This window comes from Spinacia oleracea, chromosome 4 (assembly GCF_020520425.1).
Source record: "Spinacia oleracea cultivar Varoflay chromosome 4, BTI_SOV_V1, whole genome shotgun sequence".
NCBI lineage: Eukaryota > Viridiplantae > Streptophyta > Magnoliopsida > Caryophyllales > Amaranthaceae > Spinacia > Spinacia oleracea.
The window spans coordinates 168,821,382-168,839,973 of record NC_079490.1 but is presented as its reverse complement, the minus strand read 5'-3'; the positions used below and the strand labels follow the sequence as shown (position 1 = coordinate 168,839,973).

The 18,592-nt window shown below is 36.8% G+C and overlaps 2 protein-coding genes across 2 annotated transcripts; one reads left to right on the top strand and one right to left on the bottom strand.

The window, feature by feature from the left end:
- Positions 1–2,530: 2,530 nt before the first annotated feature.
- On the top strand, positions 2,531–4,496 carry LOC110801883 (receptor-like protein 15). Its single transcript, XM_022007290.2, has one exon. It carries the CDS (start codon positions 2,605–2,607, stop codon positions 4,480–4,482), a length of 1,878 nt encoding a protein of 625 aa, XP_021862982.2. The 5' UTR covers positions 2,531–2,604; the 3' UTR covers positions 4,483–4,496.
- A 6,050-nt stretch (positions 4,497–10,546) lies between these two features.
- Positions 10,547–14,293, bottom strand: LOC110801862 (glycerol kinase). Its single transcript, XM_022007272.2, has 4 exons — positions 13,950–14,293; positions 13,577–13,798; positions 11,442–12,408; positions 10,547–11,043 (listed from the first exon to the last, which is right to left on the bottom strand). The coding sequence occupies exons 1-4, from the start codon at positions 14,084–14,086 to the stop codon at positions 10,798–10,800; spliced, it is 1,572 nt and encodes a 523-aa protein (XP_021862964.2). The 5' UTR covers positions 14,087–14,293; the 3' UTR covers positions 10,547–10,797.
- Between the last annotated feature and the right edge of the window lie 4,299 nt (positions 14,294–18,592).

The following is an 18,592-nucleotide window of genomic DNA, read 5'->3' as shown; positions in this document are numbered from 1 at the left end:
ACATTTAGATATTTCAAGATCTCAAAACACTACAAGAAATTGTACTATTAACGACGGGAAATCCCGTCGCAAAAGGCCAATAATTGTTGATTAACGACGGGATTTCCTGTCGCAGACCCGTCATAAAAGGGGGTCGTCGTTAATAGAAAATCCCGTCGTTAACCCGTCGTAAAAGACATTTACGACTGTTATTCCCGTCTTTGTTAGGTTGTTAGCCCCGTCGCAAAAGGCTTTTGCGACGGAACTTTTGTCATTAAAGATACAAATTCTTGTAGTGAAAGTTGGATTATGGTCATGTTCGGCAAAAGTAGCGGTAGCGGTGAATAGTAGTGGGTAACGGTTAGTTGTTAAAGTAGCGGGTAACTAATGAATGTTCGGTAAAAATATCGATTGTGATATTATAAAATAAAGGCAAATTTGTCAAAAAGTACCTTATAAAATTATATTTTTGCGAAAAAACTACCTTATAAAAACATTGTGGTAAGTAACTACCTTATGAAAATAATAAGATACTACCTTTTTCCGAATTATGAAGGTTGACTCAAAATTTCGGGATTGACTTTAGCATATGCATCTTACGTGCCACTTGATTACCATTTTTCCCGTTAGATACCACGTGAGATACATCTAGCAAAGTCAATCTCGTAATCTTGAATCAATGTTCATAATCCTACGAAAGATATTATCTTACAAAATAAAATTTTTACAAGATAGTTACTTACAACATTTTTTTTTTATAAGGTAGTTTTTCACAAAAATTCAATTTTATAAGGTAGGTTTTGACAAATTTGTATAAATAAATAAAAAGCTGAAATATTATTTAATACTTTAATATAAATATGTCAAACGCTACCCGCTACCTGCCTACCGTAAGCCCTACTAATTTTAACGTTTGATAAAAGCTACTCAAACCGCTACCTCGCCAAACACTTACAAATTTTACAAGTAGCGTCTTGAATCGATCAAAACGCTACCAACTACCTCAAACGCTACCGAACACGCCCTATATATATAATGGAGATAATAAAAGCACGGGGCAGAAATAAATAAAGGAAATAATAAGAACCGATTGCATTACTCGCAAAGTCGCAAATAAGGCCTACATGAAATCACATTCTGACCCAAAACTATAAGACTTGACTAATAAACACCAAACAAATAAAAATGTCTACATGGTAGGGCAGTTCCTGAATAAAGAAATTTCAAAGGTTTGACTTTGATCACCTTGGCTTGGCTTAAGTTGACTTGAGCTTATATTGCATTTATAAAAATAAAAATAAAAACATGAAATTTTGGTATTGGGGGTAATTAAGTATGGGTTGTTGGGTAAGAGGAGCAATAAGATAGTTGCAATGGGTATTCTTACTGGCTGCTCTGCTTCATTCTGTTCTTGTACAATGTTGCGTAGAAGAAGAACGCCTTGCTTTGCTCGAAATCCAAACCTACATGAAATCGTATTCAAACCCACAATATTATGGCAATAATGAATGGTCATTCGCCGATAAACAAGGAGATAATTGCTGCCAATGGTCCGAGCTGAGGTTCATTGTAATGTGTCCACTGGACGTGTAACCAAACTGGACCTAAAAGGAAAAGCTTTTGCGAGGGACAACAACAACAAGCAATGGCTGTTCAACATCACACTACTCTGTCCTTTTACCCAACTCATATCCCTCGACTTGTCTGAGAATTACATCAATAAGTTATAACTCGATCTTCCTCTTAACCAGCATTACAATAATATGACTAACCCTCCAAGACACTGGGTTGAATGATACGAACTTTCCATTATCCCAAGGTATATTTTTTATGTTTCTGTTCTAGCTCTTACCTCTATCAATCACTTATTTCAAATTCCCAACGAGGAACTAAGTCTCAACTGGCTTGTGTCCAAAATGAACTTAAGTGACTCTTATTAGTACTCATTAATTTGGTTTGGGTATTGGTATACCAATACACTACTAAGGAGTACATAATACGAGTCATTTGCCTTATTGGTATTGACAATGTTGTAACAAGCGGGAAAATCAAGGAGGAAACAGAAGCCCACTAACATAACCCAAGTGAAGTTCCATCCTAAAACCAATTGGCAATAGGAGGTGTAGCCCACTAAGGTTATAAACTAGAAGTTCTTTACTTTATTTTTTTACGTGGGACACAATACTCACACTTACTTTCTAACATACAAAATTTTGTGTTGGTACTAAAAGTAGTTGTATTGGGGTGACTTGTGTCCAATTGGTCACAAACTCTTGACGATTAGCCATCCTCAATTCCCAACTGATACATACCTTTTGTGTCGTTTTTTTTCTTCATTTTTTTTTTCTTTGGTTTTCCTTATTTCAGAATTGACAAATTTAAGAGAGCTCCAAATACTAGATTTGAGTTGGAATTTTTTCTCTGGTGATATCCAAGGTATGTCACCTAAGTTGGTTTCTTTCAACACATCACAGAAGAAGTATAAAAAAAAAAAAAAGAAAAAAAAAAAAAAAGCTATCTGACCACTCAACTTCCTATACAGGTATTTGTATACTGAAGAATCTTCATGAGTTGCATCTTGGGAGTAATTACTTATCTGGGGATTTTCCCTCGTGTATCCAAAACATGTCCTCTTTGCAAACTCTTGATCTGTCAAGGAATCATTTTAGTGGAAAGATCCCAAAGTTTCTCTCAACCCTTAAATACTTGGAGTACTTGGACCTCTCTGACAACCATTTCGAAGGCAAGATGTCTTTGATTTCTTTGGCTAACCATTCAAAACTTCATGTTTTACGACTTTCTAGAAACAACTTAGAAGTCCAATTGGGAGATTCATCATGGCGACCCACATTTCAGTTCCAAACTTTGGGCTTACAAGGTTGCAAATTGAACAAAACATTCGGAAGTTTTTCAGACGAATTCTGGTCTCGTCAAAGCAATCTTAGTTACCTTGACCTCTCCGATAATAACCTGTTTGGGGCTTTCCCTTCTCGGTTGCTTAAGACCAACTACAACCTTATTACTTTGTCCCTGGCAAACAACTCTTTTACAGGAGGCCTTCACTTACCTCAATCCACTAATTTGTCATTAAATATTTTTGATATCTCCAACAACAATTTCAACGATAAGCTGCCTGAAAATATAGGTACGGTGTACCCCAATATCGCATTTCTAAACTTCTCAGGAAACCATTTTGAAGGGCGTATACCAACCTCAATTGTTCAGATGTGGGGAATATACAGCTTAGATTTGTCAAACAATAACTTCTCTAGGAAAGTGCCAAGAAAAATTCTTAGTGATTGTAAGTTGTTGGGATTTCTGGGGCTATCAAACAACAAATTGGAAGGGGATATAATACCAGAGGATATGAACCTTCCAACCTTGCAGTGGTTGAAGCTAAACAACAATTACTTTGGAGGAAGAATAAACGAAGCCCTTCGAAAAAGCTCTTCTTTATTCTACTTGGATATATCCAACAACAATGTAAGTGGTCGTCTTCCTTTTTGGATTGGCAACTTCTCTGGTTTGGGTACACTGTCAGTATCACAAAACAATCTGAAAGGTCATATTCCAAAGGAAATTTGCAGAATTGGTAATTTATATTTAAACCTCTCACAAAATAACTTCAGTGGACCTATACCTTCATGCTATAACTCTTGTCAATTCTCCCATTTGCATCTGCATAGTAACAGTCTGACAGGAGAAATACCAGATTCTCTATCAAACTGCTCACAGTTACAAATACTTGATCTGAGGAACAATCAACTTTCGGGTAAGATTCCGTTGTGGATGGATAAACTTTCGACCCTTACAGTACTCTTGTTAGCTGGAAATAATCTATACGGATCAATCCCCCAACAATTGTGTCAGGCAAGTAATATTCATATATTAGATCTCTCGCGCAACAACTTACATGGAGTAATACCCATTTGTTTTGGGAATATGTCTTTCGGGAGTGATTCTTCAACTGTTGGAAATAATCTCTACGCTGGTAGTTATCCTGATGGTTCACAGTTTAAATACTATGCTATACCCGAACAAGTGGAATTTTCAGATAAGAACCAGCGTCTGTCCTATATGGGTATCAATCTAATTCTTATGTCGGGATTGGATTTGTCCTGCAACAAGCTTACTGGTGAGATACCACCCCAATTGGGTGACTTAAAACAGATCCAGTCCTTGAATTTGTCCCACAACTTGTTATCAGGATCAATCCCAAGTAGTATTTCAAACTTGCAAGAAATCGAAAGCTTAGACCTATCCTACAACTATTTGAGCGGTACAATCCCATCCCGTCTTGTCGAGCTCAACTTCATAGAGATTTTTAATGTGTCATACAACAACTTATCTGGGAGAGTGCCCCAAACAGGACAGTTTGCAAGCTTTGATGAGCGTAACTATTTGGGGAATCCAAGACTTTATGGGTATCATCAAGTGAATGTGTTGGTGATCATGATGATCATACTGATCACTTACTGCAAACTGATGAAGAATGTCAGTTAAAGAATTAGTTACAACAGTTAGCTTAGTTGTTACTTTTTGTTATTAGCTTGTTCCTTAAATACAGGAAAGTTAGTTAGTATATTACAGATTGTAATAGCCTATAAAAGGCAGCTTGAGTTCACAGAATCTCATTCATTTCAATTCTAATAAAACAATTCCCTTCTCCCTTCTTCTCTAAATCTCCTTGATCACTTCTTTGCTGATCTTTAACATGGTATCAGAGCGGGTGAGTAATTCATGCTGCTACTGAGTTTTTTTTTTCTTCCGCAAAAGACACTTCATGAACAATTGAAGTTCATATTTTGTAAAGTTTTTTTCGATCAAATTTCTGCAGTTCAATCTTGAGAGTTTGATCAGATTCTTTGTGTTTCTTTCTTAGTTCAAATTTCTGCAGTTAAATCTTGAGAGTTTGAACATATTTCTCATTAAAACACATTCATAATGCCAGAAAATTTGCCAGCAACTTCTGATCCTAACTCACCATATTATATCAATCCTTCTGAAAATTCTTCTTTGCCAATTGTTTCTGAAAAATTCAATGGAGAAGGTTATGGTGAGTGGAAGAGAAGTATGTTGATTGCTTTGGCCACAAAAAATAAGTTGGGATTTATTGATGGAACCTTGGTTAAGCCAAGTGTTACAGATCCTACATATTCTGCCTGGCAGAGATGTGATGCTATCATCATTTCATATATTTTGCGTTCTCTTGAGAACTCTATTGCACGTAGCGTGATATTCCTTGGTACTTCCTCTGAGATTTGGAAGGATCTTGAGGAGAGGTTTTCACAAACTTCAGGCCCTCAACTTTATACATTGCAGCAAGCACTGGCAGATCTCAAGCAAGGATCAGATATTTCAATAACTGAGTTCTTTACTCAAATAAAGGCAATCTGGGAGCAAATTAATCAGATGAATCCTTTGCCTGTTTGTATTAGTGCTGGGTGTACTTGTACACAAATTTTTCTGAAACAACAACAAGAAGAGAGACTAGTTCAATTGTTGATGAAACTGGACAACAAGTTTTCCACTGTCAGGTCTAGCATATTGATGATGCAACCTTTGCCATCAATTTCTTTGGCATATAAGCTCTTGATTCAAGAAGAAAAACAAAGGCAAGCTAGTCTTGTTGATGAAGAGCAATCTGGAAGAGTGATGGCCTTTGCAGCAGATTACAAGAAGTCATTTAAACAACAAGGATATGGTCCAAAAATGACATTTCAGGGTGGAAATGGAGGTAATAAACTGACAATCACTGGTAAAAGAAGTGGTGCTGTGATCTGTGATCATTGTAAAATTCCAGGTCATACCATGGACAAGTGCTATAAGTTACATGGTTATCCACCAAGTTTTGGCAATAGAGCTAAGGGTAGAAAATATGCTGCTATTGCACAAAATGAAGGAGATGGTGATTCTGTTGGTGATCAGAACAGTCTTGTGACACATCTTTCAATGGAGCAGTACAATACCCTCATTAAGGTTCTTCAATCTCAGGAAGTTGACACACACACTGAGTCACAGGTTCATGTGGCAGGTACTTGTCTTCTAACTTGTTCCAATTCTAAATGGATTGTTGATAGTGGTGCTACTGACCACATTTGTTCAAATCTTGATCTGTTTGATTCTTATCAAAAGTTTGCCAAGGTTCCTAACACTATCACAATAGCAGATGGTAAACATGTGATAGTTGAGAACATAGGATCTGTTAAATTTGATAATGGTATTATTTTACAGAATGTGTTACATGTGCCTGGTTTAAAGTTCAATTTGATTTCAACACATAAGTTGTGCAAAGATTTGGGTTGTGAGGTTACTTTCACTCACGACAAGTGTTTGATTCAGGGTCCAGCATTGACACACTCTCTGGTTCTTGGTAATCTTACTGCTGGTCTCTATGCAGTTGAGGAGGGTAAAGTGAATCAACAAGTTGCAGTAGCAGAACTTTCCCAGAATAATGAAGAAGAAGCCAAGCTTTGGCACTTGAGACTAGGACACATGCCTTTCAATAAAATACATCTTGTTCACCCTTGTTTAAGTAGCAAGATAGGCTCAGATGTTGTGTGCCAAGTATGTCACAAAGCAAGACAACCTAGGCTTAGTTTTTCTGTCAGTAGCAGTAAAACAAATAAGGCTTTTGATCTATTACATATAGATACTTGGGGACCTTATAAAATCAAAACTTATGATGGTTTTAGTTACTTTCTTACTGTTGTAGATGATTACTCAAGAAATACATGGACATTTCTCATGAGAAATAAATCTGATGCAGTTGTCATTCTTGTTGATTTAGTTGTTATGATTGATACACAATATGCCAGCAAAGTCTTATGTATAAGAACTGATAATGCTAAAGAGTTGTGTGAAGGGGATATGTTGAAGTTTTATAGACAAAAAGGCATTTTACACCAAAAATCTTGTTCTGACACACCCCAACAAAATGGAGTTGTAGAAAGGAAGCATAGGCATCTTCTAGAAACTGCTAGAGCCTTGTATTTTCAATCTCGGGTTCCTGTCAAGTTTTGGGGAGAGTGTTTATTGGCTGCTACTCATGTGATCAATAGAATGCCACTAAGTAGTATCAACTTCTTATCACCATATGAAAGATTGAACAATTTTGCTCCTAAAATTGATCATTTGAAGGTGTTTGGATGTTTATGTTATGTTTCTACTTTGAAAGCTGGGAGGTCTAAATTCGATTCTCGATCTTCTCCTTGTGTCATGATGGGTTACCCACCAGATCAAAAGGCTTACAAAGTTTTTGATTTGGAAAAACAAAAAATGATTGTTTCAAGGGATATTAAGTTCTATGAGAAGCACTTACCCTATCATTATGAAACTAACCATACTATACCTAAGTTTCCTATTTTTCTGCCTGTTAACACCTCTTTTGACATGGATACTATATTTGATATACCCGAACCTTTTATATTTCAGTCAGATACTGATCTTACCAGGTCTGATTGTACACAAAACATCACTTCCAGTTCTTCTGTTTCTCTTCAAAACATACCTTCAAATACAAACCCAAACACATTACTACATCCAAATTCACCTGAAACTTCAAACACAAACCCAAACACAATACCAAACACATCTCAAAATAGAACATCAGCCACTGAAACTTCAGTTTCTCAGTCCAATACAGGCACTGTCAGACAGTCAGAAAGAACAAAAAGGAAACCAGCTTACCTTGATAATTATGTGTGTTTTGCAGAAAGTGTTACTGATCATTGGTGTAATCTTGTGCAATTCGATGATATACCTCCACCCTTGAAGGCTTTGATCAACCAGAATGCACAAATAAATGAACCAGTGAGTTATATGGAAGCCTGTCAGCATAGTGGTTGGGTTGAGGCTATGCAAAAGGAGTTGGATGCCTTGGTTGCTAACCAAACATGGGAAATGGTTGTTTTACCAAAGGATAAGAAAGCGATTGGTTGCAAGTGGGTTTACAAGGTTAAACTTAAAGCCGATGGAACAATAGAGAGGTTAAAGGCTAGATTGGTTGCCAAGGGTTTCACTCAAAGATATGGTGTTGATTACATGGAAACCTTTTCTCCAGTAGTCAAAATGGCTACTGTTAGATGTCTTTTGTCAGTTGCAGCAAGCAATAAGTGGAAGTTGCATCAATTAGACATTAACAATGCGTTCTTGCATGGCAATCTCAATGAGGAGGTTTATATGACAGTACCTCAGGGGCTCTCTAATCCTCACAACATGGTATGCAAATTAAATAAGTCTTTGTATGGCCTTAAACAAGCCTCGAGGCAATGGTTTGCAAGGCTTAATGAAGAGTTGCAGCAAATGGGTTATGCTCAGTCAAAGAATGACTATTCCTTGTTCATTAAAAAATCCAATGAACACATTACAATTGCTGCCATCTATGTGGACGATATTATACTTACTGGCTCAGATGAATCAGAGATAAAGTTTTTTAAAGATCATCTCCATAAAGTATTTAGTATCAAAGATTTGGGATTACTTAATTACTTTTTGGGGATAGAAATCACTCATTTACAATCTGGCATCATTATGTCACAGAAGAAGTTTACAAGGGAGTTACTACAAGACTGCAATATGGACGTTTCCAAAGCAGCAAAAACTCCATTACCTCTCAATCTTAAGCTCTTGACTGAAGATGGTGAAATTTACTCTGACCCTGAACATTACAGGAAAGTTGTTGGAAAATTGAACTTCTTATCTCACACTAGGCCGGACATAGCGTATGCAGTTCAGACTTTGAGCCAATTCATGCAACAACCAAGATTAAGTCATGTTGCAGCATTACAACATGTACTAAGGTACATAGCTCACACCATTGGCCAAGGTATACTTCTCAAGGCAACTGACAGACTGACTCTTCAAGCCTTTTCTGATTCAGATTGGGCCTCATGTCCTAACACAAGGCGCTCAGTCACTGGTTATGTTCTCTTACTTGGGAACTCTCCAGTTTCATGGAAATCCAAGAAGCAGTCCACTGTTTCCAGAAGCTCTAGTGAAGCCGAGTATAGAGCCATGGCTGCAACCGCCTCTGAAACTACTTGGCTAGTTCGATTGCTGAAAGATTTGGGGGTAAGCAATCTTCTTCCTGTTACTCTTCATTGTGATAATCAGAGTGCCATCCACATAGGGAAGAACCCTGTATTCCATGAGCGTACAAAGCACATAGAAATAGACTGTCACTTCACACGTGACAAAGTTCTGGAAGGGTTAATTCAGCTTACATATCTTCCAACTTCAGAGCAACTTGCTGATATAATGACTAAAGCTTTGTCTTCTGTTCAGCATGATAAGCTTAAGTCCAAGCTAGGTATGTTTGATACATCCTCTAGCTTGAGGGGGGATGTTGGTGATCATGATGATCATACTGATCACTTACTGCAAACTGATGAAGAATGTCAGTTAAAGAATTAGTTACAACAGTTAGCTTAGTTGTTACTTTTTGTTATTAGCTTGTTCCTTAAATACAGGAAAGTTAGTTAGTATATTACAGATTGTAATAGCCTATAAAAGGCAGCTTGAGTTCACAGAATCTCATTCATTTCAATTCTAATAAAACAATTCCCTTCTCCCTTCTTCTCTAAATCTCCTTGATCACTTCTTTGCTGATCTTTAACAGAATGGATTACATAATCCAATCAAAGCATTGCCTCCTAATAATACTACGGAAGAAGATGAAGATCACACTGGAATCGACATGGTAGATTTCTTATGGAGTTTCAGCATATCATGTGTTACTCTGTTTCTAACAACTACAGCAATCCTCTACATCAACCCTCGATGGCGTAGAGCATTTTTTGAGTATGTGGATTATCATTTTCTCTGGTGGTTTTCGTGGCCATTGACATAACTGTTTTTGTATTTATGTTTAAGAAATTACCTTTTTTCATTTTTTATGATGCAAGCTAGGAACGATATATTAAAAACCTGCAAAGTTTGTTCATGGAAGTATAGCATAATATTTTGATAGAGTATAAAAACTAATCTTGGGGATTCAACCATCAGAGCTTTGAACCCGTGACCTTTGCATCACGCTGGCTTTGATACCATGTCAAAGGACCAACTCAACCAAAAGCTTAGGCTGATGGTTGAAGCCCCAAGATTAGTTTTTATAATCTATCATATTTAGCATAAGAAGTTTGTTCAGTCTGATGAATATTTAGCATCAGACGAATTAAGAATGAATCAGACTGATACACAAATTCTGCATATCGCCACCCCTAATAGCCCCAAAATATCCTCTATTAATCCCCCAAAGTTTCTACTTTAATGTCCCCAAAGTACTTGTCAATTTAAACATAGATAACTCTAGCAGATTTTTGGCCATCTGTTTGATATTTTGGAAATAGGCGGATTGAACAAACTTCGTGTTGTCGTGATTTCAGGAACTGCAGAGTATACATTTCAATGCTAGTATGCATATACTGCTCTCTAATGAATCTCATATAAATGTTTGATAATTATGTTTTGAAAGCTTTGGAATGGTCCTTAATGAAAACAATAAAATGACAAAGAAACTAGCTAGTCATACATGAAATGTATAAAACTACACTACGGAACAAGAAACTTATAGCAAGAATAGTCTTATTTAAAAATCTTCCATCCAGATAAAGCATTCTGTATATGTGAGAAAGAATGTAACCAGCTATACAGATCTTTTTCACTGTGGTTTGAGGAATAAATACAAGTATCAAGTAAAATCTACAAATTTTCAGTTTTAAAAAAAAAATTATAAAAGAGAACATATGATGATGAGAAACCACCAGATAATAAGCCCTATAAGCAGAGATAGGAAGATCAAACCGCAGAACGCACTGATCACAGAGAAAGATCAGCCAAATCAAAAGTCCTTTCCACAGCTTTGCACCAGGAATCCACCTTCTTCTTCCTCAAGCCCTCCTCCAATGTTGGATGAAAGATGCGTGCTGTCTTAGCTTTTTCTTCAGTTGAAAAAATCTGATTTTGTTTCCAAACACCAACAGCCAATCCTGCTGCATAAGCTGCTCCAAGAGCTGTTGTCTCGATATTTTCAGGTCGTAGCACCGGGCTACCTAGTAAATCAGCCTGACAGAAAGCAGTGAAATGTTAATGAAAAAAGAGGTTGTCTAAGACTATAATCGGTAGAGCATTTAAATCATATACTAAGGGCTAAATGGTAACTTCCCGTAATAAATTGAGTCTGGCCCACGAAAAAATGCAACCACGTTATCAAACTATGTTGTTTGGTACCACATGAGAAAAATGCAACTACTCTTCTTCTACCAAACTATGTTGTTTGGTACTAAATGAAAATGCAACAATTGCAGAAAACACAGTAAAATATTATTTTATTGTGAGTGCATTTCGATTCTCTACCAATTATAGGCTTAAGACTTCCTCAATGAGAGAATTCAAAACAACCTTAATCTGACATAAATAAGTGAAGAGTTCTGAAATTATAAGCATAGTGTAGAAAAAAATACCTGAAGTTGCATCAAAAGGTTGTTCACAGTAGCACCTCCATCCACTCTAAGCAAAAACTCACCCTTCTCATTCTTAACCTCGCCTTTTTCCCCTGCATCCTTATGCATAGAATCCAAAACATCCTTCACCTGAAAACACATACTCTCAAGCACAGCCCGACAAATGTGCGACTTATTAGTAAATCTTGTCATTCCAACACAAACACCACGTGCATCATCACGCCACCATGGAGCAAACAGTCCATTGAATGCTGGGACAAAATATACACCACCTGTTGAATCAACTTTTGAAGCCAACTCTTCAATCTCAGCTGAATTGTTTATTATACCAAGACCATCTCTAAGCCACTGAACAGCAGCTCCAGCAATAGCAATAGAGCCCTCTAAAGCATAGTTTGTTGGTGCTGAAGGCCCAAGTTTGAACGCCATTGTGGTTAGTAAACCATGCTTTGAATGAACAATTTCTGCACCTGTGTTGAGGAGTATAAAAGCACCAGTTCCATAAGTGCTCTTTGCTTCTCCTCTTCCACAAGCTTGCCCTAGCATTGCAGCATGTTGGTCACCCAAACATCCTGCAATAGGAACACCTGGGATAGGCCAACCAGTCCCAATTTTCCCGATTATCTCAGAATTACTCACAATCTTTGGCAAAATTTCAGGGGGAATCTCAAGTGCCTTCAATGTTTCCTTATCCCAGTTCAGAGTTTTCAGATTCATTAGCATGGTTCGTGATGCATTTGATACATCAGTCACATGTAATCCGTTCTTTACCCCACCGGTTAAATTCCAAATCAACCAAGTGTCCACTGTTCCAAATACAGCATCCCCACTATTCACGGCTTCTCTAACCGCTTCCACATTCTCCAGCAACCATAATAGCTTTGTCGCACTGAAGTAAGTACTAATTGGCAAACCACAAGATGGTTCGAAATGGTTACGCCCACCTGACAATTCCTTCTCCAGTCTCCTACATTACAGTACACCAGTTTGTCAGAATTGCACTAACTGGCAGGAGGAAAAAAATTACAACTGGGATAAACTATTTGAATTGCAGCCTTGCAGCCGTTGTAACAAGCATTTTTCAATGCCCTAAAACTATGAGTAATGTCTTCATTTTCTAGATATTTATCAAGCAAACCTCAAGTAATAAAGAATGCATATGAAAGGAAATGATCTGTAATTGGATACTACATATATAGGACCTCGTCACCTTGATTGGAATTCGGAGAAAAGAGAAAGAAAAGTACCACAAACATCTGCTATTAACATAACCATGAAAGAAGGATATCTAGCACTAGCATTACACAGTCCGACCCTAACCCAGGCAATTTTCACTAAGAAGGATATCTAGCACTAGCATTACACAGTCCGACCCTAACCCAGGCAATTTTCACTACCTCTCCCTCTCCCTCTCCTTGCTCCTCCTTTTTTGGCAGCGTTTCTCCTCCTCCTTTACAATCATCATTTGTGCAAATAAAAGACCAACAAATGCTACATAGTGTTTTCATGGAGGCATAGAGAAGATTCAGAAGAAAAACACAGGAACAATGACATTCTCACCTTGATTATAAATCATTTTACAAGGGCAGGATAATTTCTTGCAAAAGCTTTTGTGTAAGACCGCCTAACGGTTAGACCACTTTTTTGGTACTAAATAAACTAGTGTAAAACATAACTAAGAGTAATAAAATCATAACTAATTGAATAACAAAATAGTTAAGGTATAAAGACAAATAGTTAAATTTATGAGTCGAATAGTTATTATTATTTTTGAACAAACTTATTATTAACTAAAACTCAAAATATCTTAACTAATTGATCTCATTGCTTAACTAATCAGTTTCATTAGGTGACAACAACGTGGTCTAAAAGTTTGTAAATTTCTTGATGAGAGTAAGAAAAATAACAATTGCATCCAAGAGGTAATCAATAAAAATAACATGAGTGATGTGCTGCTTCATCAAAACAACAACAACAAGAGCTATGTGCGTTCAATTAATACAACAAGAGCGATACAATAATTACTTTGTACCATTCACAAGAACCAACAAGACAAGTTAAATTTCATATACCATTATCAAGGAATTAAAACCAAAAATTAAACAACAAAAAAAAGGGGGGAATTATGTAAGAACCTGCAAATGGAACTGGTACGAACATCCATCCAAACAATGGCATTATAAAGAGGAAGCCCAGTTGATTTACTCCAAACAACAGTTGTCTCCCTCTGATTGGTAATCCCAATCGCTTTCAACCCACTATCAACATTATGCCCTTCAGCTGTAGCCTTATCCAACGCTTTCGCAATACAAATCCTCACGCTTTCCAATATCTCCATCGGATCATGCTCCACCCACCTTTTCACAAATACCCAGAAATGAAAACAAAATCAGCACAAAAACCCTCAGAAATTCCCACCAAATATTTTCAAAAAAAATAATTCAAAAACTCTTAGGCGCAATTTCACAAACACGTAATGTGCATAACATAAAAACGAAGAAATCATACCCTGCAACTGGGTAAAACTGGGTGAATTCGATCTGATGAGATCCCACAGCTTTGGCAGATCCATCATAGATGATGAATCGAGTGCTTGTTGTTCCTTGATCGATTGATCCAATGAATACTGCTGCTTCTTTCGACATTGTTTTGATCTCTGTAATTTTCTCTCTCCTCCTCTGTTTCAATTAATTTCAAGCTGAAGAAGAAGATGAAATGAGAAAAGGGGGAGCGTTGAACCGTTGAGAAAAAAATAACAAAAATAGCGTGAAATTTGAGGAGGGAAACTAATTAATTTGTTTTGTTTATTTTTTTAATTGTTGGGAAATTGGGAAAAAGGTTGACTAATTTATCCAATAATGGTGGATGTAATGTGATTGTGTTTTATGACGTGTGATTGGATAAGTTAGTCAATGCTGACGTAAATGGATTGATACATATGAATATGTGGACTATTTTCGGAATGAAATATGATTAGGTGAGAAAGAAAAGATTTGGATAATAACGTTTTTGGATTTGTCATTAACAGATCTAAATGCACACAATATTTTGGTTAAACTTTTAAAAAAAAATGTACAAAAATCATTTTAAAGAGTACTCCCTTCTTATTTATCTAAGAGATACACTTGGTCGGACACGGGTATTAAGAAAAAGAATTGAATAAAATAAAATAATAAAGCAAGTGGAATTGGGTAGATACTTTAATAAATAACAAGGACCATGTCATTTTGGGGGTGGGAGCCTGGGAGGTGGGGGTGGGTTATGAAATTATTTGTTTAATAGAATGATGGGTCAAAGGATAAATTAGATGTATTATTTAATTAGATTGTGGGGTTGATAAGATACTAAAAATGGCAAGTGTATCCCATAAATAAATACGGCTGAAAAATACAAGTGTATCCTTTAAATAAATACGGAGGGAGTATGTAAAAAATAAGATATTCCATGTGTTTTAAATGGATATCAAATTTCACCAGATTTGACTTACATTTTGTATAATAGAATATAAAAATTAAACATTACGAATTTATAGAGTAATGGGCTACTTTAAATCATTAAAGTTACGGAGTAAAACCAATAGCAATTGACAGATAAATCAATACTCCAGGAATAGACACCAGGAATAGCACTTGTTACTTTGTAGTTAAAGGTGGCTGTGGGCCGGGTCGGGCTTCGTGCCGAGCCCACGGGCCATGGGCCTAATCGTGCCGGGCCCACGTTGTTTCGTGTCGTGTCGGGTCGGGCCGAAAAGTTAAAAATAAGGCCCAGGCCCGGGCCAAGCCCACGTGCTTTCGTGCCGTGTCAGGCCGGGCCCACGTGCCTAGGGCTAATTTGACTAAACTTAATGTGCTTTGTCGTGCCGGGTCGAGTCGTGCCGTGCCTTGTCGTGCTTTTTCCAAAAAATTAAGGCCCAGGCCCGGCCCACGGTCCACGACTTCGTGTCCGTGCCGGGCCGTGCTTTTTGCGTGCTCGTGCTGGTTCGTGCTTTTTTCGTACCGGGTCGGGTCGGGCTTCGGGCCGGCCCGGCCCACAGCCATCTTTATTTGTAGTGCATGCGAAACTCCAGCCAAAAATATTTATCCTAAAAAAATCTTTTTTATTATTATTATATTTTATATAAACTTGTATGTATGTAAAAAAAAATGGTTTGAAATTATGGAAAGAATAGGTACCATGTAATAATAATATGTTAAAAGTAAATTTTAGATACTTTAGTCAAATCGTTATATTTAATACTGAGAAATATATTTACTCAATATTTTGATAAAAAAAAAATAATATTAAGCATATAAAACCTATATTTTCCGTGTAACAAACAAATCCCTAACATGGTAATCTTTGTCCTAATGGGGGCTAGTCGTGGCATCAGAACAAAATTTCACCAACATTAAACGGCCGATCTTTTCATAACAACAACACCCTGGGGTGTAGTCATTATGAGGGGGCTAGTTGTATGGAGTGTTCCGTATTTAGAGAAATCAACCGCCAAAGCAGTTGCAATCACTCTGAGGGGATAGTTGTACAGGAAGCCCTATCGGCACGCCAGTAGGATATCCTATACCAAAGATATGGAGCTAAATCACTATTGAAGATCATCACTACAGTCAATATTTGGGTCTGGATAACTACGGTCGGCATTACACTGCCGATATAAGTGTCCCGGGTCCTAGCAGGAGGGTCCAAGGACCAACGGGTAAAAACCCGTATCCTTCGTACGGGCTACCCGTCTATAAATATGGACCCCCATTTAATGCCAAAGGTACGTAATCTCACTCAATCATTCCTACAAGTATTTTGTTACAGAGCAATCATCATAATCTGACTTAGGCATTGGAGGGGTAATTCTCGGATCACCCCCGAGGCTAGTTAACCACTTCATTGTGCAGGATATGGTCAACAATCAGTAGTAGAGACAAGTCAACCCTACACTGTTTCAAATTTACAACCGGGACAATAACCAATCATGCCAATTTAGACTAAAAAAAAGGAGGTAAAATTTAAGGTCAAAAACTGAAGCATGATATTGGAAGATCATGGACTAAAAAACACTAGTGTAACACCCTGATAATTCCTTATATTTATAATTATTTTTTCCGACTAATATAAAAGAATTACCAAGATATTACCGCCACCGTGATAACGTCTAAGGCTATTTACCAGAATTATGCAGCGGAAATAACTAACTTTCAAAACATAATAAATAGTTAATGGTCAATCAACAACCTGGAACCATTAAGGGCCCCAAAACCAAAGCATTAAATAGTTTAAAACCCATTAAATAAATATCGTAGTCATGACTAGAAATAAAAGTAGAGTTTATAAATACGGAAGAATAAATAATCTCTCAGCACAATTCCTATGATAACTTCTCCCGCAAGTTATCTCTACAAACCTATTTATTGAAAACTACTCCCCAACAACGCAAATGCAATGTTGTATCATCATAGGGTCATTAAGGCGAAGGTCATGACCGAAAGACATGAAGCACGAAGTCAGCAAAAGCTGAGTACGAACAAGCTAGAATGAAAACCTAGACTAACATGCTTCACTCAACAATATAATAATCCACATGCAAAAGCCATTTAATAAACAATTAATCATGGAGACAGACTCGATACTCGACATGACTCTTGAATCACAGATTAATAAGAATTAGCTTCAAACGAGTAAAAATATAATAACCACAAAGGGAAAGATAAGGGTGTTGGGAGCCAACCAAGCACCAAATAATAAGGGGTGGACTTTCTACCGACATTCGGGCCATACGGACGGAATTCCTACGCATAAAAGCGATAAAACAAAATAATGAAACAACGTCTTGTATCATTCAAGGAGTGTAAGTTTCCGACAAGACCCCCCCCCCCCAATTGTTCATACTCAAGGAGTCAAGGTATATACGTTCCAAGAGTTTTGAAGATCATTCGGGTTACACTTTACGTTAATTAATGTTTTATGTTCAAGGCGACTCAAGACTCAACATAAAACGTAACATGCAAGCAATTACACAATGACACTTTATTTTAATCCTTTAGAACTTGTGATCAAACATAGGACTCAAGTGAAATTACTCCCATTGTTCCTTCTCAAACACTGTTGAGATAACCCGGCATTTCCAGTTAACAAGCGGGGTGTGCCCATAGCACGAATAGTCCTTAGTTCAATTCACATAAACTTCCCAAACATAATCTACTCGGCGGCAAAATAAATGATGCACTGAGGCATATCCACTAGGCTCAAAGTATGACAGACATCCCGTACAATAGCATAATCATAAAAACTTGCATGCGAAACACTCATACATGCATATAACTTGAACAACATGCTTGACATAATTCAACGATTATAAAAGTCCATAACATGATTGTCCACATAGAATTCATAGATTCAATAATAAATTCACAACATGCTTGTTCACACATCAAACATCAATTCTCAACACTTTAAGTTCACATGATTCACAATCAATACACATCATATAATCCTCATGGAATAGGTGGTCACCCTAGTCATGTACATACCTGGAATACCTAAGTACGGGGGGCCACTGTGCGAATCACGACTCAAAGCTAGAAATCACATCCTATAAATACAATAAAGAAACTTAATTATTATCCATGTTTACCAAATTTTCAGCAACTATTATAGATTCTAAAACCTTTGTTTTGATTAAAAATTAATCGTTCTTAAAAAAATTAATAGTCTCAATTGGTCAATTAAAGTCCTAGTACAAAAACATTGACTTTTGGCCTTTAAAATCATTAAAAATCAACACTTTACGGCCTTATATTGAATCTGAAAATTAAGTTTGATTCCCATAATTTAAATCATCATTAAATTATGTAAATCATATGCCTAAACAGTTGGGATTAAAACCTATCAATAAAGCATCATAAAAACCACGTTTTGATAATAAAATTGGCACTTTAATCGTTTATTAAATCTGAAAATAATAGTTCGTATAATTAAAATCAATCTCATGAATTCAAATACGAAAACATTATAATACGGTGTTCATAACCATTCCCAACAGTTTAAATAATCCAAAACAATAATAATAATTTAATAATTTAATACGGAATTAGAAAAGGGTCAAAAAGTATACGGAGTATTCGGAAACACAACAACAACACACAACACATACCCTTGTGTGT

What these genes read in the sequence shown, in the direction of transcription:
- LOC110801883 (XM_022007290.2), top strand. Translation starts at nt 2,605, where the DNA reads ATGTCCTCTTTGCAAACTCTTGATCTGTCAAGGAATCATTTTAGTGGA.
- LOC110801862 (XM_022007272.2), bottom strand. Translation starts at nt 14,086, where the DNA reads ATGTCGAAAGAAGCAGCAGTATTCATTGGATCAATCGATCAAGGAACA. An exon ending in CGTACCAGTTCCATTTGCAG is followed by an intron (nt 12,409 to 13,576) that starts GTTCTTACATAA and finishes ACTGTAATGTAG; the next exon opens with GAGACTGGAGAAGGAATTGT. An exon ending in ACCTTTTGATGCAACTTCAG is followed by an intron (nt 11,044 to 11,441) that starts GTATTTTTTTCT and finishes GCTTTCTGTCAG; the next exon opens with GCTGATTTACTAGGTAGCCC.